The sequence below is a fragment of the Carassius carassius genome, chromosome 30 (genome assembly GCF_963082965.1).
Source record: "Carassius carassius chromosome 30, fCarCar2.1, whole genome shotgun sequence".
NCBI classification, from domain to species: domain Eukaryota; kingdom Metazoa; phylum Chordata; class Actinopteri; order Cypriniformes; family Cyprinidae; genus Carassius; species Carassius carassius.
The window spans coordinates 28,533,493-28,555,468 of record NC_081784.1 but is presented as its reverse complement, the minus strand read 5'-3'; the positions used below and the strand labels follow the sequence as shown (position 1 = coordinate 28,555,468).

General features: G+C 39.7%; 1 protein-coding gene across 1 annotated transcript in view; it reads left to right on the top strand.

Moving 5' to 3' along the window:
- LOC132111005 (interferon gamma receptor 1-like) overlaps positions 1-20,303 on the top strand; it is a 124,593-nt gene extending 104,290 nt beyond the window's left edge. The window contains exons 6-11 of the mRNA XM_059518166.1: positions 1,162-1,279; positions 1,368-1,543; positions 2,071-2,204; positions 2,310-2,481; positions 19,277-19,398; positions 19,581-20,303. Of these exons, the coding sequence (XP_059374149.1) occupies positions 1,162-1,279; positions 1,368-1,543; positions 2,071-2,204; positions 2,310-2,481; positions 19,277-19,398; positions 19,581-19,886 (1,028 nt within the window). The 3' untranslated portion in view covers positions 19,887-20,303. The remainder of the gene's footprint in view (positions 1-1,161; positions 1,280-1,367; positions 1,544-2,070; positions 2,205-2,309; positions 2,482-19,276; positions 19,399-19,580) is intronic.
- Positions 20,304-21,976: the final 1,673 nt, after the last annotated feature.

The window sequence follows — 21,976 nt, the reverse complement described above, 5'->3', positions numbered from 1 at the left end:
AACATTTTAGAATCTAACATCAATGACTAAAATTATTACATTATTAAATCAGAAAAAAATATTTGTTTATGCTCTGATGGATCCAGTGGTTTAAGTTTTTTTTTTGTTATTTGTGTGTGTGTGTGTGTGTGTGTGTGTGTATACACAAACAAACACACACTTAGACCATGAGAATAAAAGTCTTCATATTGAGTAAGACCTGCATTTCCACATGCTATCAGCCACTTCCTCAGTTCAGAATGACCTGAAATCTTTATAATGGTTGATCATTCAAATAAAACATCTGTCTAGGGCCTATATATATTTTAATACTATGAATCTTGAATAGATTAGCCTCAGATTATGCATTACCAATCAAACAATCTATTAACACAATTAGAGTTATATTAATTACTGTATTTACCCTGTTTAAATATTAAAAAATTCTTATTCCAGTCTAAGCTGGTTTACTGATCTTAGCTGGTCTCTCACTCTGTTCTGGCTGGTTTTAGGGGTTATGGAAGTAGTTGACTTGTACGCTTGACACGACTTAGGGGAAGTCGTGGCCTAATGGTTAGAGAGTCGGACTCCCAATCGAAAGGTTGTGAGTTCGAGTCCCGGGCCGGCAGGAATTGTGGGTGGGGGGAGTGCATGTACAGTTCTCTCTCCACCTTCAATACCACGACTTAGGTGCCCTTGAGCAAGGCATCGAACCCCCAACTGCTCCCCGGGCGCCGCAGCATAAATGGCTGCCCACTGCTCCGGGTGTGTGCTCACAGTGTGTGTGTGTGTGTTCACTGCTCTGTGTGTGTGCATTTCGGATGGGTTAAATGCAGAGCACAAATTCTGAGTATGGGTCACCATACTTGGCTGAATGTCACTTCACTTTCACTTTCACACTTGTATGCTGCATTTCTATTCACTATTTGAGCTGACTCATCAATGTTTTATTAACATTTAATTTACAATGTTTTTCATTTAGATCCAGTCAGTATGTCTACAATTCAGTGATTGTGTTTGAGCAATAATCAAAATCTAATCTAAGATTTTCTGAAGAAGATGACGTCTTTTTTAAAAATGCCTCAGCATTTCAGTAGACATTGAGAAATTTTGGAAGGATTTGAGTTTGTTTAATAGACTAATAGATTTGTGTAATAGACTAACTTTTTTTTTCTTCTACAGTTCCTTCTCCAACAAACGTCAGTGTTGTTTGTCACAACTTTGTGAATGTCCTCTACTGGAACTACAGTAACCCAACCGAACAGATGAAATTCAGTGTAAAGATTGGAGGTTATTTAAGGTCTGTGTGTCTAAGCAGCTGATACTATACTATTTCATTTCTTATTCATTATCACATTGCTTAATCTTTCTATCCCATTCATCTCTAGTGGTTCCCAAACCGTTGACACCCCTCAGACGTACCTTGATATCAGCAGCTACAGCAGTGATGTGGGTGACAACTACTTAGTGTTGGTGACGGCACATGATGGGCAAGAGAAATCAGAAAGCGTCTCCATTAAATTCAGCTACAGCCAAGACTTTATTGAAGGGAAAAACCCTAAATGTAAGTTCTCCAAGTATAACCTAATCATATGGAACCAGTATTACTGTTTATTTACAGCGTTTGCAAGGCCCTATGATGATGAAACACTATCAGTGTTTCTCAGACATTTTAAAAGTCGTTTTCTAAGTATTGTTTAGTATAGTTTCAGCCCAAACCATTGGTGTAGTTGATAAATCTAGTGTTGACTTGCTTTAAAGCAGTGTTCAGCTGTCAGTGTTGATGTTACTGATTTTTGCTTAATTTGTCCTTTCTCTACTGCATCTATTTAACAACACAACTGCCTTATAATGAGAAAAGCACTGCATCATGTGTTCGTGCTTATACAGCAGCATTTCATTTACCGAATTAGAGCCTAAAAGAAAATGCACTTCCTTAATGACTTAACTCTCGTTCTGCTGTCTTGCAAGCTCTGCTGCCATTTCCTTCCAGAAATGCAAATCTTTTTGGATATTGTTTTAGTGTTGGGATTCATTTGCTTTTACTTTTTTCTTGTTATTTTATCTTATATTGTCTTTTTCTTTTTCCAGGCTCTTTGGACTTCCCGGCTGTAAATACGTCTGTCCACAAAGACATGATTGAAGTGTCCATTCAGCACCCTTTCTTTCTTCATAAGCAAGACATTCTGAAGGAACGGTTTACCTACACAGTTACACATGATGAGGTTAGAAAAGCAGTCACACAGACTCGCTCGTGTCCTTTCAAATAATGTTAGTCATGTTAGGATGTTGAATTGTTAAAATCACTCTGTTCTTTTCTCCTTCCAAAGCAAATATTTTCACACTCATGTTTTGTGAAGGACGAGCTGTGCACTGTGAAAATACACCTGAACGAAGGCACAGCTGGACAGTGTGTGGAGCTGAAGTTTAAAGGGAAGATTGCTGGTATCCCTTTGAATACCTACAGAAATGTTTGTGTCCCTCAGCAGATACCTGAGACCGGTAAAAACATTATCAGTTTTTTTGTTCATTTTAATAAATGCAATGCAGCCGTCTTGTCATGCTGACAGTGTGTGAGAATCAGTATAGTAATGTGCAAAAGTCTTAGGCCAGTGGTATTTTCACCAACAAAAAATGGTTTTAAGTTAGTTATTTCTCTGTTTTGCTATAGTATGTCAGTAGGAAATATCAATTTACATTTCCAAAAATTATTTTTGACATTAATTGTAATAATCCATTAAGATTTTTGTTTGCACAAGGAGTCTGACAGCAGCCAGTGCTCCACACGAGATCTGATCATCATCTTCAGTCTGTCTGGAATAACATGAAGAAACAGAACAAACTGAGACAGACTCAATCCAGAAGAACTGTGGCAATGTCACCAAGACACATCAAGAAACCTGCAGAGCTCCCTGAGAAACAATGCACAAGTGCACCTATGGCAAAGCTTTTCTTAACACAAAGTGTGGTCACACCAAATGATGGTTTAATTTAGTTAATAGAAGTTAATTAATAAAATCTATTTATGACATTATTTTTGATGGCATCCTCATTTTACAGCATTTTTAAAAGTCTTAAACTCTGCACAGTACTGTAGCTTCACAGGTTTCTTGAAGTGTATCGGAGACGTTGCCACAGTTCTTCTGGATTGAGACTTTCTCAGTTTGTTCTGTTTCTTCAAGTTATTCCAGACAGACTGATGACAGACTGTCAGATCAGATCTCGGTGTAGCACTGGCTACTGTCAGACTCTTGTTGCAAACAAAAATCTCACTGGATTATTACATTTAATGGCAAAAATAAATAATTTTTTGGAAATGTAAACTGATATTAATGACATTATGGAGTTTGTTTGAGAGCTCTGACACGAGCTGTGTTTGAAATCACCACCATTTCCTCACTGACTATTCCACAATACACTCAATGTGATGTAGTCCATTACACTGAAAGGGGTGAACAAAAATGAGAATATATTTATTGTTAAGTAATATATACTGTTGAAATATAAGTATGCTGATTCCAGTAATGGTTTCCGGTTGAGTAAACGCTAGCGTGTCTGTCTCCTGCTGCTCTCCAGTGTTTCTTTGCCTGAGTTTCATTTCCCTTTTCTGGAATAAACTCTGTGGACACTGAATTTTGCACCTTGTGTATTTTTACTCTTTGTGAATTTTTACTCTTGCACCCTGTTTTAGAGAACTACAGATTATCTCTAACACACGCGGTTTGATTTGTCTGTTGCTGCTTTTTCCTGTTTTTTTTGCCCTGGTTTCCCCCTCCCTTCCTGGATTAATCCCTGTGGACATTGTGCCTTTCTAACCCCCAGTTCCTGTGACTAAGCCCAACTTTTGGTGTTCCCTCGTAATCATTTTCCTGTCTTTCATTGACCTATCACATACATTGATCCCCTCATTTTCCCCAGTTTGTTTTATATCGACCCGTGGGTAAAGGCTGATTATACTTCTGCGTCGGACATAAGCTGTAACGTTTTCATTTATACTTCTGCTTTTATACAACTCTGTTCGCGTTGACGTGCAGTAGACATGCAAACGCCTAGTCTGCAGTGTCCACAGGCATATTGCTTGTGTAACCCACAGACTATGGCAAAAGCTGAGGAAGAAGCAGCTAACGTGTTTTCTAACATGGTCGTGTAGTAGCGTTAGAAAAGATGCGTTGTTAATGATTTACCATTTTCTCTGTGTTGGTCATTGCTACTCATCTGCTGAACTGGTTCAGTTGAACCTTTTCCAGAAGGAATCTATAAACTCTGTCATGTGTTGGGGATTCCTCGTCACTGAAGCTATGTTCATTGTGGCTTACGTCGCAAATTTTGTTCTGTCAGTCTTCCTAGTACTTCTGCTGATGAACAAATACCGGTTGTCTGGTCTTTTGTCCACTTCCCTCGTGCCATTCTAGATGCTTGGTTAAAGGGTTAGTTCAGCCAAAAATGAAAATTATGTCATTAATGACTCACCCTCATTTTGTTCCAAACCCGTAAGACCTCTGTTCATCCTTGGAACACAGTTTTAGATACATAAAATTTTACACCCAGTCAGAATGTAATTTTCCTGGGTTTGGAGTTGAACTCAGTCTCAATGCGAGCGCCTCTCTCTCAAGAGCGCGTTCTCTCTCTAATGAACTGTCTGTCGCAGTTCAGAGAGGGGGCTAAAGTGCAATATCGGAAATGTCTCAGGTTGCAGGGTCTTATGGCTTCATCTATCCAGGTTGTTCTGCTGGGACTCCTGAGAATGAGAGCGTTCATGAAATGGGTTTTGTCACTACATTTCAACCCGACGTGCGATCTTTGCCGCTCTGTAATAGTGTCCTGCTCGGCAGCCTTGCGCCACTGGAGGAGCGCAGACTTTTACACACAGGGAACCCCTCTGGGGACGGTTATGATGTGGAAAAGTTGTAACGAAAGATGCGTCCTTAACAGGCTTGGGCCCCACCCAGGAGGGCAGAAAGATGAACGGTCTGTGGCCGAGCAGACTACGTTCAGCGCACATAAATAATTTAGAGCTTCTGAAAGTATAGAAGGCTCTGAATCATTTTTTGCCTCGCCTGCAGGGACATCATGTGCTCGTACACTGCGACAATACCAAAGCAGTGGCTTTTGTCAACCGTCAGGGCGGCGTGTGCTCGTCGAAGCTTAATGCTCTAGCTTACAAACATTTGGTGTGGAGCAGACGGGTTTTCCTGTCGTTGTGGTGACTCATGTTCCGGGTATTCTAAACAGAGGCGCGGATCTTCTATCAATGGGAAACCCAATCTATGGAGATTGATGTCTTCACCCACAGATAGTGGATATGTTATGGATGAAATTCGGATAGGCAACCGTAGATCTATTCCCCTCACGCGAAAACTCCCATTGTCCTATGTTCTTCTCGCTAAAGGACGTGGATGCCCCTCGGGGTAGATGCACTGGCCCACCCTTGGCCCAGAGTGCCACTGTATACTTTTCCTCCCCTGTGCCTGATAACTCCCACACTGGCCAGGGTGAGAGAGCAGGGCCTGTCTCTCATTCTGATAGCACCCAGGTGGCCCAAAGCACCATGGCTGGCAAAGAAAATTCCTCCTGTTATATGCCAAACCATGAGCCCTCAACTATAACCCCCCCCCCCCCCGCACTGATCTTTTGTCTCGAGCAAACGGGGAGATTTATCACCAACACCAGAACAGGTTGGCTCTTTGGGCCTGACCCATGAGAGGATGAACCTAAGTGCACTGGGGCTTTCACTGCGTGTGATTGCTACTGTACAGAATGCCAGGGCTGTTTCTACGCTGTCCTTGTATGGCTGTAAGTGGCAAGTGTTCGAAGGGTGGTGCGATGGGCGTGGTCTCACATCTTATCAGTGCTCAGTTCCTGATATTTTGTGTTTCCTTCAAGACCTATTTGAAAAAGGGAGGTTTTTTTCCACAATCAAGGTCTACTTGGCTGTGATTTAGGCCTGTCATGTGGGTTTTGAGGGCTCAACAGTCAGGCAGCATCTTCTAATCCGCAGATTTATGAAGGGTGCCCGTCGCTCTTTGTCAGTCATCAGGAAAACTGTTCCTGAGTGGGACCTCTCCATGGTGCTTAATGCTCTCAGTATACTTTTAAACCTCTTGGATGTATTACCCTAAAGCGGCTGTTTTTCAAGACAGTTTTCCTCTTGGCCTTGGCATCAGCTAAACGTGTCAGTGAGCTAAATGCACTCTCGTTTCATCCCTGCCAAGTCTGCAGTTGTTTTTCAAGTCCGCGGGTCGAAGTGACCCCAATCCCAATAACGTGACATTTAGCCCCTAAAAAGCGAATTTTACCAAGGCAACCCGCCATAAAATGTGTATTTTTTATCGCCCAGTACGAAAAGAAGGTTTTGTTTTGAAACATGGCAATCCTGATCTGAACGCACGTGCTGGATATACACTCACCTAAAGGACTAATAGGAACACCATACTAATATTGTGTTTGACCCCCTTTCGCCTTCAGAACTGCCTTAATTCTACATGTCATTGATTCAACAAGGTGCTGAAAGCATTCTTTAGAAATGTTGGCCCATATTGATAGGATAGCATCTTGCAGTTGATGGAAATTTGTGGGATTCACATCCAGGGCACGAAGCTCCCGTTCCACCACATCCCAAAGATGCTCTATTGGGTTGAGATCTGGTGACTGTGGGGGCCATGTTAGTACAGTGAACTCATTGTCATGTTCAAGAAACCAGTTTGAATTGATTCAAATTTTGTGACATGGTGCGTTATTGCTTGAAGTAGCCATCAGAGGATGGGTACATGGTGGTCATAAAGCGATGGACATGGTGAGAAACAGTGCTCAGGTAGGCCGTGGCATTTAAACGATGCCCAATTGGCACTAAGGGGCCTAAAGTGTGCCAAGAAAACATCCCTCAAGGTTGTGCATGTTGTGGCTTCACAAATGCTTTGCAGCATACCTCGGTTGTAATGAGTGGTTATTTCCGTCAAAGTTGCTCTTCTATCAGCTTGAATCAGTCGGCTCATTCTCCTCTGACCTCTAGCATCAACAAAGCATTTTCGCTAGGGATTCACCGAATATTCGGTCACCGAAAATCTTCGGCCGAAAATGGCATTTTTGGTTTTCGGCCGATAGACTTTTATCACCGAAACAACACGGCCGAAATGTTGTGATGACGCAAACAGAAACCACGACCTGCACGTGCACCTGCATAGCGCAGACCACGAGCTCCCCGCGACATTCACTTCACACCAGTGAGAACATTCTCTCTCTTCTTATTCCTTTATTCGCAGCACTAAAGCGTCTCCTAACAAAGAGATTAAGACGGACCACAAAGTGAAAACAAAGAAAAGTAGAGTCTGTTATCACACGTCTCACTGAGATCTTTTCGGATCCTCTGCACTTCATCGCGAATGTGCTTGATCCGCGTTATAAAGACCATTACTTGGATGCGGAAATAAGGCAGAGCGCACGAGAAATGATCCAGGCCGCGGATGCGGAGAACCCGCGTGGAGACGGAGAAGCGCCAAGCGCAGGAGACTGAGATCAGAGCGCAGAAAAAAAGACTCGTGTCTGCACCAGATGAGGCGCATGCACCCTCGGTGTCTGATGTGTTCAGTGGAATTCTGCAAGAAAGTGCCTCAAATAATAATAATACGTTGGCTATTTTGTTCTTAGGCTACTATATATTTTACATTTTTTATATATATATATATACATACACACACACACACACATACATAATATCAGATTGTAGCCATTTTTCTGCTAGATTTTCTGCTAGATTTCTGCTTTAATTTGATAAAAATGTTTATTTATGCCCTGGCCCTATTTAAATACACTCTCTCAAATATTTCTCAAATGTCAGGCAGATGACAAGCTCAACTGCTCAACAGCTAGATGGTTATCTGTCTGAAGTCCCCATCCCCAGAAGTGATAACAGTCTTGCCTACTGGAGAAGTAAAGCACTTTCTAGTCCTACAGAGAAAAATTTCAAATGCACTTCACCTAAATGCACTTTGTTTTTATGAGAGAACAGTTCATTTTAAAACCTTTCTGCAGGCCAGTAGGCCTGTACATTATTATTTAATATACACGAGTGGGATACATTTTTAGTTTGAATTTTATTTTAATACTGTGCATTGTTGCAATGTGCTTAATAAATATTTGCATAATTTGTAATTATGTATTTTTAATGTTTTTTTGTAAATAATTTATGTAATTGTAATTATCTTTGAAACTTTAATATTAATTTGTACAATTGCAATGTCTTAAAGGCCGTGTTGCAGGGTAATTTTTTTTACGAATTTGTGCAATTTGCTTGATGGTAATAAACATTTAAACTGTTATCCATTGTATTTTATGTTGTTGGGTATCACAAAACGGAATATAATACGAAAAAGTAGGTACTATCTTACAGCGGTCTCCTTTCCCCCATAATGCATTGCATCACATCACGTTGGGGAGAGAATTTACCAAAGCCCGTCTTGAGAGCATTGAGAGTGACTAGAGAGACGCGTAGTAGACGAGAGTATTCAGATAGCACAGATTATAGATAAATAGATAAATGCATAGATATAGATAGATAGATAGATAGACTACATATATAGATAGATAGACAGATAGATAGATATCGACCAACAGCGACCCAAACGCACTCACTTCCCTACAGCACAAGCTTTTTAGCGCAGTTTCCATGGGACAGCACCGCCCACACAAGCACCTGCCAAACACAGCGACACACACGCGGCTACGTTTGCAACAACATTTTCACCAGAGGAAGAGATAAACGCTTAGAAACGTCCATATAGCTAGCATGATGCCTTCTATTTCTAGATGACAAAGACAACGTTTACCAGTTCTACGACACTATGACAAAGGTTACCGGTACTTATCTGAACTAACGTCATGATCACTGCCACTAGATATAAAGAAAATGTTGATTTTTCACTCGGTGCTACTCAATGACAGTAAAAAATACAATAAATAAATAAATAATAATATATATAAATATATATATATATATATATGTGTGTGTGTGTGTGTGTGTCGTTGTTGTGCACTGCTGCTCGTAGACTAGCTCCAGTGCTCATTGCTGCGATGCTAAATGATAGCAACTCACCAGGACACTTCACCAACTCTCCACTCATTCTCCTCGGACCATGCATTTAATAAGCTTTGACGGACATCAGTTCTTGGCAATTCCTCATTTGCCCTCTCACGTCTGGCAGGTTCGAAATTACACATTTGCAGGTCATCATACATGTTGGCTCTTGCAACCTCTTCCTCATCCCAGTCAGTCGCTATAACGTTAGTTCTGATGCTGCGTTCCAGGCAGGTTTTTGAGCTCGTAATCACTATTTCATACCACGACTAACGACTTTGTACCGTTCCAGGCAAGTTACGCCAAACTTTCTGAGTGCAAGGAATTTTAACTAGATTATTTTTTTATTATTATTGCAACGGTACATTGACCTAAAATCGTTTTTTCAACGTGTGCCACTTGCATAAACTGCATCCATAGGCAGTATTATCCGTAGGGGCTGTCATTGTTGTTTCGCGTGCTGTGTGACCTCGGAGTACATCGATCTAGTATGAGACACGAGTTCACGGGTGGGAAGTCGCGAGTTTGATTGCCGTTCCTGTGCACTTTCACGGGTTTAAGGTTGGAAAAACACGGGTTACGGGTTGCCTGGAACGTTGCACCATACTAGACTGAGGCTACCTTTCCTTCTCCCCAACATGACGTCATCGCCGAGTTGCATAAAAAAACCATTAATACCAAAAACTTAAAAAATAGGTCTTTAAGACTATTTTTGAGACATTTTAAAAATGATATACATATCTTGAGTGATTTATGTACCCATTAATCGAAGGTGGTGGTTAACCTGCAACATGGCCTTTAATTTTAGTAAAGTTAGTACACGGTCATAGCAATAAATGCAATGGTACTAATAATTGGCATAATTTATTTCGGTGTTGCGGTTTCGGTTTTTGGCCTTGGTTTTCTCTTTTTCGGTTTCGGCCAAGGATTTTCATTTCGGTGCATCCCTAATTTTCGCCCACAGGACTGCCACATACTGGATGTTTTTTTCCTTTTCACACCATTCTTTGTAAACCCTAGAAATGGTTGTGCGTGAAAATCCCAGTAACTGAGCAGATAAAATAGATGAAAGATGAAATACTCAGACTGGCCCATCTGGCACTAACAGCCATGCCATGCTCAAAATGTCTTTCCCATTCTGACATTCAGTTTGGAGTTAAGGAGATTGTCTTGACCAGGACCACACCCCTAAATGCATTGAAGCAACTGCCATGTGATTGGTTGATTAGATAATTGCATTAATGAGAAATTGAACAGGTGTTCCTAATAATCCTTTAGGTGAGTGTATACTAGGATCCCCTTTACTGAAAATCGCATTCGATTTTTTGCACAGCCCTAATAAAGGGTTGTATCCTATTTTAGATCTGTCTTTTGAACTGCTCAGTCAGGGAACTGAAGTTCAACACGCTTGCACTAAAAGTAGACAATCAAGTCTGCGGACTGTTGTCACGATCGATCTACAAAGATGCAATCTCCATCCTTCCCCATCATAGGAAGTTCCTGAAGTTGGTTTTTGGGGGCAAAAGCCTACTAATACTGGTTCTTCCTTTGGCCTTGCATTCTCTCCCCACACTTTCACAATTTAAGCACATGGTGTGATGATTGGTTGATATTAGCTCAATCAGACTGGATGGCATTTCGGCATTGAGATGTCATTCTCGCTCACATGAAAGACCTGGGGTTAAGACTTAATGCCAAGAAAGGTGTACTTTCTACATTACAGAGAATCACTTATCTGGGCATGTTGTGGGATTCGACCACGTTGCAGGCACAGATGGCTCCTGTTCAGATCAAGTCGATCCTCACCACAGTCACGAGAGTAAGAGAAGGCCGGTTACTCACTGTCAAAAAGTTATAGACTGCTGGGTCTGATGGCAGCTGCATCCAACGTGATACTTCTTGGTCTGCTGTACATGCGACCCCTACAGTGGTGGCTCAAGAACAAGCGGTTCTCCCCACGGAGGACACGCAGAGGTCCTACGTGCCTTAGACATGTGGAGGAGATCTTGGTTCAGATCTTGTCTCAGGGCCAGGTGCTTGAAGCTCTTTGTCGCCGGGTAATGCTAGCGACGGATGCTGGATGCCATGGTGCAGACTTGGCCGAGGCTTCATCTGTACACCTTTCCCCCGATCGCTCTGCTCCCAGGAGTTCTGCTGAGATTATGCTGGGATGGGGTCCATCTTCTATTAGTAGCCCCGTTCTGGGTGGGCCGAATATGTTTCTCGAATCTGATTTCTCTCCTCGACCGTGCTCCATGGGAGATTACCATCAGGAAGGGTCTCCTCTCACAGACAGAGGACACGATATTCCATCCCTGCCCGGAGCTATGGAAGTTATGGTAGTGGCCCCTGAGGGGGCACATCTCATAGCTTTTGGTCTCTCAACCGAGGTTGCTGAGATCATCCTCCAATCCAGAACTCCCTCCATAAGGAAACTTTACACGTTGAGGTGGAAACCTTTCGCCTCCTGGTGCGAAGACTTCCAGCTCGACCCAGTTATTTGCCCAGTTCCTGCAGGGCCTGGAGTTGGCGAATGACTTGCTGGATTCAGTGCTGCTGTATATAATCTACCAACTGAGCTACACTAAATGCAAGTCAAGGAGTGCAAATAAAAGAATACAAAACATTAATTTGAAAACAACCTTTTGCCGATGGGGCGCAATTGTAGTATATGCTCTGATGGGTCGTATTTCAGGGATTTGGACAAACGACCTATACGCAGACATCCCAACCTGCAAAAAGTCATTTCAAGGAGGTATCCCCCGACCCCCCCCAAAAGGAAGGAAATACATCTCAGCTGTAGTCACCTTCTCAGTGAGACTTTGCCTATCTGAATGGGAGAACTGAGATATATTGGAGCAGCCTTCCCTGCGCTTAGCCTCCCTAACATTTTGTGGTCCCTAACAGATATAAAAGCATACAATATTATTTCTATAAGCTATAGGCCTATGTAATTATTCGTTAATTATGTTTAAATATGTAGATTACTTTTACTATTTATATAATCTGCTTATACAATTTATGTAAACTGCTTTTATTTATTTTCCATTGCAACTTTAAACAGGTCTAAGGAGTTTGTTGTTTTCATGTAGCCTTGGCAACTAGCCTGAATAATATGCAGATGAAATGAAACTTGTCAACTCACCTCAACATGCCTTTTGCAATCATATAACCCGCCATGGGCAATGCTTGAATGCTTGAGCAAGACTGTCATTATGTTTGACACCTATAAGACAGGAGTACACTTTCGTGTAGTCTGCCGTTAAATGTGTCTTATACTTTTTTTGTTTTGTGGCATTCTCCCTCTTCCAAAGTGCTCCTGTTTCTAGATAGACATAACTGATTAATTTTGTTCGGGAGAGGAGATAAAAGCCCGCCCACACTGACAATTGATTGGTTGATTTGCAGAAACAGGCCAATCAGGATGCTCTCTGTCTTACACGCGCTTCGCAGTTCGCTCACACGCACATTAGCACACACACGCAAGGTCTCTCGCTCCCTCTCCCTCTCTGCCGTGCGTGCGCTACACGGTTTGAAACACAGTACCTGTTTCGCATGCGCGATTTTGCTCGCTCGGTCTAGATTCCGGGAGATTTTGACTAATTTGCGGGTCTCAGGGAGCCGCTTTCAATATGCGGGAGACTCCCGGAACTTCCGGGAGACTTGGGATGTCTGTATACGAACGTATTGGTTGGAGGACAGGTTGTTCTGCAGGGTTGACCCACTCCACCCTGAGGGTCTACGTGGCGGCCATTACAGCCTACAGTGCCCCTCTTTGTGGCCACTCAGTGGGCAGACACCTCTGGCCAGAAGAAGCTTATGCTAAGTGGTTGATCAGGATGCTATCCTAAAACCTGAGTCCTCTGATCTCCCCTCACCATTGGGAGTCAAGGCTCACTTGAACCGAAGTATGGCAGCCTCCAAGGCCTTCTTGTCAGGTGTGTCTATACAGGACATCTGCAAAACAGCTGGACGGTCCACACCCCTCACATTTATCAGATTTTATGGTTTAGATCTTAGATCTCTCATTCTGCATTCCATCTCTAGATCTCTTTGACCATCTGGCCAATTTCTCCTCTCATTCCCTTGTTCACATTTTAAAACTAAAGGCGAGTGGGCTTTTGCTGTGGCATATATTCTATGCTCTGGGACAGTCTTACCCTTCACATAAGATCTTCCCCTTCTATTTCTTTGTTTAAATCCTCTTTGAAAACCCATTTATATGCTGTATGTTTTAACTATTTTTAGGGTGTAACATTTTATGTGTCCCTTTTACTTTGTTTTAGTCAATAAAATGCTGGGTTGTTTCAACCCAACTTTGGGTCAAATATGAACTAACTCAGCTGTTGGGTTAAATTTTTTTATTAAAGTTTTAACCCAAAAGTTGGATTAGTCCATAATTGACCCAAATTTGGGTTGAAACAACCTAGCATTTTTTATTTTATATTTGTTGTACATCCCTTTGGTTGTAACCCCTGTTGTTTTAAAATGTGCTTTATAAATAAATAAGCCAAACTAATCTAAACTAAAAAAAAAAATTATTTTGCCAAATTGTAGCATCTTGTGTAATTTTGGTTGAGAACGCAACCTCGAGTTGGCTTCCGGCGCTGAATGGTGTGAACGTGTTTTTTATAGCTCTCCACACGCCTGTGACAATTTCTCTCAGTCTACCTTGTAGTCATTTAAAAATCACAAATTGTTAATTTAGTCTGAACAATGCCGACAAAGCATAAAAAAATTCGAAAAATCGAATAATGAAGAAGTGAGAGATACCGGTAATGTTCATGAAGAGCCACCGGCTAATGCTAATCAAACTAATGCTGACGTTACGGTGCCGACGAGCACAGACATAATGGAAGCAATTGCAAAATTAAGCGGATCTTTTGACAGAAAGTTTGATGTCATTTCATCAACGTTAGCAGAGCTGAATGCATCTATAGCAAACATTTCTTCCCGAGTGACAGCGACTGAAGAGGCCGCGCAAGCTCATGAAACTCGCATTGAGTCACTGGAGAAATGGTGTGCGCACCTGGAGTCCGAATGTGGAAAACTTAAGGAAAAAACCTGCGACTTAGAGTCAAGATCTCGGCGACAAAATATTCGAATTGTCGGAATAAAAGAAGGCGCTGAAAGCGGTAAACCTACTGAGTTCGTGACAAGTCTTCTGGCGAATGTGCTGGGCAAAGAGAACTTTGACTGTCCAATTCAGATTGACAGGGCGCACCGTTCACCGCAACCTCTACGAGATGGCCGCTCTCGGGCATTTATTGCCCGAATCCATCACTATCAAGTGAAGGAACGAATTTTGCGCCTGGCAAGATCGAAACCCCTGCAATACGATGGAAAGGTGATACGTATTTTTCCAGATCTTGCCGCTGACGTCTTGAAACAGAGGCAGAAGTTCGACATCATACGTAAAAAATGCTGGGAGCATGAAGTGAGATGCGGATTTCGTTTTCCTTCCAAGTTCATCGTGACCGTGAGGGACAAAGAAACGAAGACCTTTGATTCACCTGAGGTTGCTGAAGCGTATCTACGAGGTGCGGTGGAGAGCTGGTGAAATGTTGAAATTGCTGCGCTTGATAACGGCGTCAGGAAAGACTTGTGTTTATGTAACAAAACTCTTTGATATGGAAAGACTGCAAGGTGTCATTTTTGTTTGTTTTGTAAGATAAGTGGGGGCTGTACTAACGGAAGAATGTTAGGTGGCATCGAGGGTGAGTTGAACGATGCAAATATTTTTTCTGGGGTGAGCATCCATAATGTTCGCATGGGATGCAATTTTTGGGGGGGTACAGTGGGGGTGTTTGTTCCTTTTTACAAGGTTTGTAACGTTCAGGTTTATGGGAAGGTTACTTATTTTGAGTTTGAGCTGGCAGGTTTAATGTGCAGATTTTATTTAAAAGAATCAGGCAAAAGATATTTTATTTTACATAATGACTAACGGAGTGAAGGTTCGTGGTGGCGGCACACTAAACTTATTAAGCTGGAATGTACGTGGACTTAACAGTCCAGTCAAAAGAGGAAAGGTCTATGCGCATCTTAAAAAATTAGGTGCGGAAATAGTTTTTCTCCAAGAAACGCATATTAAAACAACAACAAAATTTAGTATTAAAGCCCCTTGGATGTCTCAAGTCTACCAGTCAAATTTCACCAACAAAGCTAGAGGAGTAGCAATTGTTATTAAAAAGTCTGTCCCCTTTATACACAAGCAAACTATTAAAGATAGGAATGGCAGGTATTTAATTGTGTGTGGGGAGATAAATTCATTTCCCATTACTTTAGTGAATGTGTATGGTCCTAATTTTGACAATCCTTTATTTTTTGAAAACGTCTTCAAGATTATACCAGACTTTATGCATTCACAAGTCATCATGGCTGGTGATTACAATTGCGTGTTAAATGCGAGATTAGACACACTTCCCCGGCTAACCGCAATAAGTAAATCGGCTGGTGTACTAAATAATTATATGCGAAAGTTAAATTTGATAGATAGCTGGAGAGTTTTGCATCCCTCGGATCATGATTTTTCATTTTATTCCTCGGTTCATAAAACTTACTCTAGAATTGACTTTTTCCTAATAGATTCCAGATTGTTGCAATATATAGACTCAACTGAATATCATAATAGATTATTATCAGATCATGCCCCTGTTACTCTTAATTTAAATATAAAATTTAGTAGAGGGAATTATTCTTGGAAATTCGATAATATGCTACTGAACGATGACAAATTTTATGAGTATCTTTCTAATAAGTTTGCACTGTTCTTAGAAAATAATGATAAAGGAGATGTATCGGATTCAGTTCTTTGGGAGTCAATGAAGGCAGTTATCAGAGGCGATGTTATAGCATATCAAACAGTTAAGAATAGAGAGAACAAAGCCAAATTAAATGAAATTGACATACAAGTTACCAAATTAGAGAGTGAATATAGATCAACAAGATGTGAGACTACTCTTAAGAAAATTGTCGCACTGAGAAGTGAATACAACTCAATTCTTTCTACGAAAGTGTCAAAACAACTTAGGTATATCAGGCAAAGACAGTTTGAAATAGGTGATAAACCTCAAAAATTACTTGCACGTCAATTAAAGCAATCTCAAGCATCTCATACCAATACATAAAATAAAATTGAATAATGGAAAAGTAACTGTTGACCCCAAGGAAATAAATCGTTGTTTTGCTGAATTTTATAAAGAAGTCTATGAATCAAAGTGTAAAACAAGCCAAGAGGCAATAGAAGACTTTTTTTCTCAATTGGATCTTCCTATTCTTAGCACTGAAGCAAAACAATCCTTAGACAAAGAAATTACAGAAGAAGAAATAAATGAAGTAATATCTCAGTTACCTAATAACAAATCTGCAGGTCCAGATGGCTTTAGTGCCGAATTCTATAAAAAATTTAGGAGTAATCTTGTACCTTTAATTCAAAGATTGGTTAAAAGTGCAACAACACAAAATAAATTCCCACCAACAATGTATGAAGCGAATATAGTATTAATTCCAAAACCAGGGCGGGACAAGCTGCAAATGTCTTCCTATCGTCCAATTTCTCTAATTTCCACTGAATCTAAGATTATTACCAAAATTCTTGCAAACAGACTGAAAGATTATATCTGCTCTATAATTCATCCAGACCAGACCGGTTTCATGCCAAAGAGACATATATACTTTAATTTGAGACGACTGTTTAATATAATTTATAACAAGAAAAACATAAAGACATGTGTTATTTCATTAGATGCTCAACGGGCCTTCGACCAATTAGAGTGGAAATACATGATTTCAGTTTTAAAGAAATTTGGATTTGGTTCAGAATTTATTAAATGGATTGAAATAATTTATGCACATCCAGTAGCATCTGTTATTACCAACCAAGACATTTCAAGTCCATTTCAGTTATCTTGAGGTACACGTCAAGGATGCCCCTTGTCTCCTTTCTTGTTTGATATCTCTATGGAACCATTAGCTGCCTGTATCAGACACCATCCTAGCATTACACCAACAGTGATAGAGGGCAGACCCCAATATCTTTCACTGTATGCAGATGATATTATTCTGTATGTTTCCAACCCTGAAATGTCCATTCCACTACTACTTGAGATTATTGAAAAATTTAGTAGTCTTTCTGGATTCACGATTAATTGGGAAAAAAGCGAATTAATGCCAGTCTCTGATGATTTAGATCAAAAATATTTAGCTAGCACCAAATTTAAAATTGCAAATCATTCCTTTAAATATTTGGGTGTAATAATCACCAAAAAAACTGAAATGTTATTAAAATTGAATTATAAAAAGAAAATTGATCAGCTTAAAGATAATATAATGTTTTGGAAGACACTCCCTATGTCCATGGTAGGTAGAATTAACGCTATAAAAATGGTGGTACTTCCAAGATTTTTATATGTATTTCAATCTATTCCTTTCTTTATTCCCCTTAAGTATTTTAAACAGCTAGAATCTATTATAAGCAGCTTCATTTGGGATAACAAGACAGCAAGGATTAACAAGAAACATCTAAACAAATCCAAAGATCAAGGAGGGTTTGGGCTTCCAAATTTTAAATTTTATTATTGGGCAGCTAACTTAAATACTTTAGCATGGTGGAGAAAGATTGGTTCAGTGGAGTTAGGTGACAAGCCAGAATGGTTAGCAATTGAAGAAGCTTCTTGTAATAAGACTTCATTAACAGCTCTGCTCAACAGTCCTAACAAAATTGAACTCAAAAATATCAATGGTAACATGATTATTTCAAATCTAATTAAAATATGGAAACAAATCAAGGTATATTTGAAAATTCCAGACTTGTATCTGGATACCCCAATCTGTAATAATCATGCTTTTCCTCCGGGATTATATGACAAGACCTTTTTTCAATGGAAACATATGGGTATAGTAGCAATACAAGATCTTTACAGGGAAGGTACATTTAGTTCTTTTGAAAAACTAAAACAATTTTACGATCTTGTTCCCGCTCATTTTTTTCGTTACTTGCAAGTCAGAGACTTCGTTAGGAAGCATATTTCAGACTTTGAAACTCTGAATTTAAATCCAACTTTAGAGAGTATTGCTAGTATACACCCTGGTGCGAGTGGTACAGTGTCAAACTTTTATAAATTATTGGTAGAAAAGGTGGACAATAACACTCACAAAATAAAACATGATTGGGAAAAGGAAATGGGTTTTAATATTCATGTTGATATGTGGGATGAGTGTTTAAGAAATATACATACTTGTTCTGTAAATGCTAGACATAATCTGATTCAATTCAAGATAATTCATAGGCTTCATTATTCTAAATCAAAGCTTCATAAAATTTATCCCACGATCTCTCCACTCTGTAATAAATGTAAAACATTAGAAGGTACCTTGTTTCATTCTTTATGGTCATGTATTAAGATTCAGCCATTTTGGAAATGTATATTTAAATTTCTTTCTGAAGTATATTCTGTCGACTTGGAACCTGAGCCCTGTATTGGACTTCTAGGTGCAGAGAATGCCTTTTGTAGTAAATATCAAACAAAGGCCATTTCGCTTTGCATGTTGCTTGCTAAAAAGCTGATCTTACAGATGTGGAAAGCAGATTCTGTTCCTACGTTTGAGATGTGGGCAAGGGAACTAGGAAATATGTTACATCTGGAAGAATTGAGATTTATATTAAAAGATAAATTATACAGTTTTATCAAGATCTGGAAACCAGTAAAACTGTTCTTACATGCAGTCTGATAGCTGTTGTCGTCCATCAAGACAAAAGTTTATATATTAACACTCGATTGCTCATGTATAACATTCTTGATTGTAAAGCACTTCAAGTAACCTTTCTTGTTTTTTTTTTGTTTTTTTGTGGGTGGGGGGAGGGGTGTTTTAATATAAGCTTTAAATTTCTTGGCTTCAAAGTTATTTATAGTATACAGCTAAGAGTGTTTGTTGTTGCATTATTCTTGTATAGTAGCTACCCGGTGACATTTATGTGTTGTTTCAAGAAATTGAATAAAGAGATGAGGAAAAAAAAAAAAAAAAAAAAAAAAGAGAACGCAACCTCATAATGCATTGTAACCAGCTTGTTGCAGCAAACCAATCCAAGGCAGTGGCTTAAGCAAGAGAAATGTTGCTAAAAACGTATTTTTAATTCATAACAATTTTTCTCGAATACATCTTTACCTTAAATAAGTCAATATTTACTAGAGTAGATGCTTCATTGAATTTTTCTTGTCTTTTCTGTAGACCAAACAGGACTAATCGCAGCTGTGCTAGGCGGAGCGACTGTCATGGTCTTCATTATCATTGGCTTTGTGTGGCTGCTCTGGAAGAAATGGTCCAAAATTCCTAAAACACCTCAAAGTTTGGTATGTGTCTTTCAGTCCTTTCACTTTGATTTTTTTTTTTTTGTTTACATCACAATTCTAGAATTTTTCCTTTAGGACTTTTTATTTTATTCATGTTTTGTATTTGTGATGTGTCTGGTGAGCTGCTGTTGACTCCCAATCAGCAGTAACAAGATTAACCATTTACTCCTTTCCATATGCAGTGGAAAGTTATCCCTGGGCAGTCTCACACAATCCTTGTTTCCCAACCCGAGCGGACCACTGTTTCTTCCTTGACATCTCAGGGACACAAACCTCTACTGACAGATACTTCTCCCCCCATTTTCCCGGATGAAGACTGCAAAGAAAACACAACCCTTGAAACTGATCTGTCTGAGGTGTCTGAAGAGGATGTGAATTGGGACAACTCTGAAGGCTTTTCGTCTGACTATGACAGACCCAAATTCCTGCAGGAGATGAGTCCGGGGGACAATACTGAGGGATACGGCCCACGGCCACCAGTACTTTAGGTCTGAATGAGTGTAAAAATGACACTGGAAAGTCTTTGTGTTTCATATGCAAAGATGGCCTGTTCAATATTTTTTTTTGGTCTATTAACAATTTCACACACTGATCAGCTGGCTTGTCCAAGTCAAAGTTACTACAAAGTAGAGCCATGCACGGGACTGGTTTCTTAAACCCGCTACCGCCCGCTCCCGCTGAATGTATGACCAGGCCCGCCCGCTGCCGCAACCTATGTGTTGCACACCCGCCCACACCCGCAATGTTTGTGTTCACAGCCACCTGCTCCCGCGGTATTTATCTCAGAGCTTGTGAAAAGTGTAGCCTAGACAAATAGGTACTCAGACTAAATATTTGTTCAAGGTAACATTTAGAATAACAGATTTTAGACATGATTGCATTTAAATAATATAAAGTAACCGATGCTAAAAGCACCACACATGACAAAAACATTGGGAATATTTTTTTTATTAGCATTATAAAACATTAACCGTTAAAACAAAACCGCAACTACCGGCACCTTAATTTTTTATCGCAGGCTAAGCCCACTGCATAGATGGACCATACGATTAACTAGGAAATAACTTTACCATTAAATAAATAAACACAGAAAACTTTGAAAATACGGTAGATATAATTTTTACAAAATAAATACAAACAAAATAAATAAAACAAAACAGAATACTTTAAAAAAATCTCACAGATTTCACATTTACAATAGCTTGCTTAACAGGCTATTGCAAAAAAGAAAATAAATAATACTAAATATATATAACGTAGAGTCTAGTCGTTGACTACTTAACAAACAAATGCATTTGATCACTGGGCCTTACTGCTTTGCTTACTCCATATTACTATGAAGGGAAAGTATATTGCTGACTGACTTCGGTCCCAGACTTGTGAATCCTTCTTACAAGATCCACCCATACACGCTGAATGCCCTCTCTGACAGCGCACTAGTAGAAGTAGCACTAGAGAAGTCATTTTGCTAGCGAAAAACCTACCAAACAAAAGAGAACAGGTAAAAATATTAAGGGTGTCTGCATGGTACACTATAAGAAAAACAGTAAGAGAGAAATGATAATGTCCTGCCAAAAAAATCCCAGTACCTTTTCCAGTACTTTATTACCAGTAATTTTATGGACATTTCCTTCAACCCTTAATCAACTAAATGCAATGCGTACTTTAAAATTCAGGTAAAATGCCTGCAAAAATCAATACATCCAATTAACACGTGTTTCCCAAGGGAATTGCAAATATGAAGCTTCTTCAATCATCCAAAAGTTGTAAAAATCATTTTTACTGAAGTCCAATCTGAGGCAGGCATCCATTAACCAATGAGAATGTAAGATTGGTGAATCCAGAAATTGCTGCATTCCCACTCAATATAAGACTGACCTGACTTTTCAACATTGAAACTCGCTCCTTCCACACTCCTGATGCTTTGGCAAGGCCTCTATAGTGTGTGAGGAACTAAAACTGCATGCGTACATGATATGAGCCATGACTTTACTGTTTTTCATAAGGGGATATTGCAGGTTGATACTGTTATTCATGATTTTGTCATGAAACATAGTAATGTCATAGCATGCATTAACATCAGAGGCGAATGACTTGCTGGATTCAGTGCTGCTGTAGCTTTCTCTTTGGAGAACTTTCCAAGCTGAATATATCACTTGTGTCACTATATGCACATTTCTAGGCAGTGGTTTATTGTTACGTTTGTGACGTGTTTGCTGTGATAACCCTTATGTTCAGATGTCTGCTAAATCTACAGCTAGTATCGGTCAGACACTTCTTTGTAATTGTATAATTCTCTGGCTGAAAATGTTACACATTCTAGATTGTATAAACAGAACTGCATTGCTCTGAATGTCTCATGAGCAAACATTACATTTACATATGTATGCACTTAACAAAAGTACCCTGCAATTGTACTTTAATACTAAATTGGTATACTTAACTAATTTTGTTTTAAATGAACTTTAATTGTGCAGAAGTACTGCTGAAGTCCAACTAAAAATATACTGAAGTATATTTGATTGTGCTAAAGTGGAACTATTGCTAGTATACTTCAGGTACACTTTAAACATTTGCC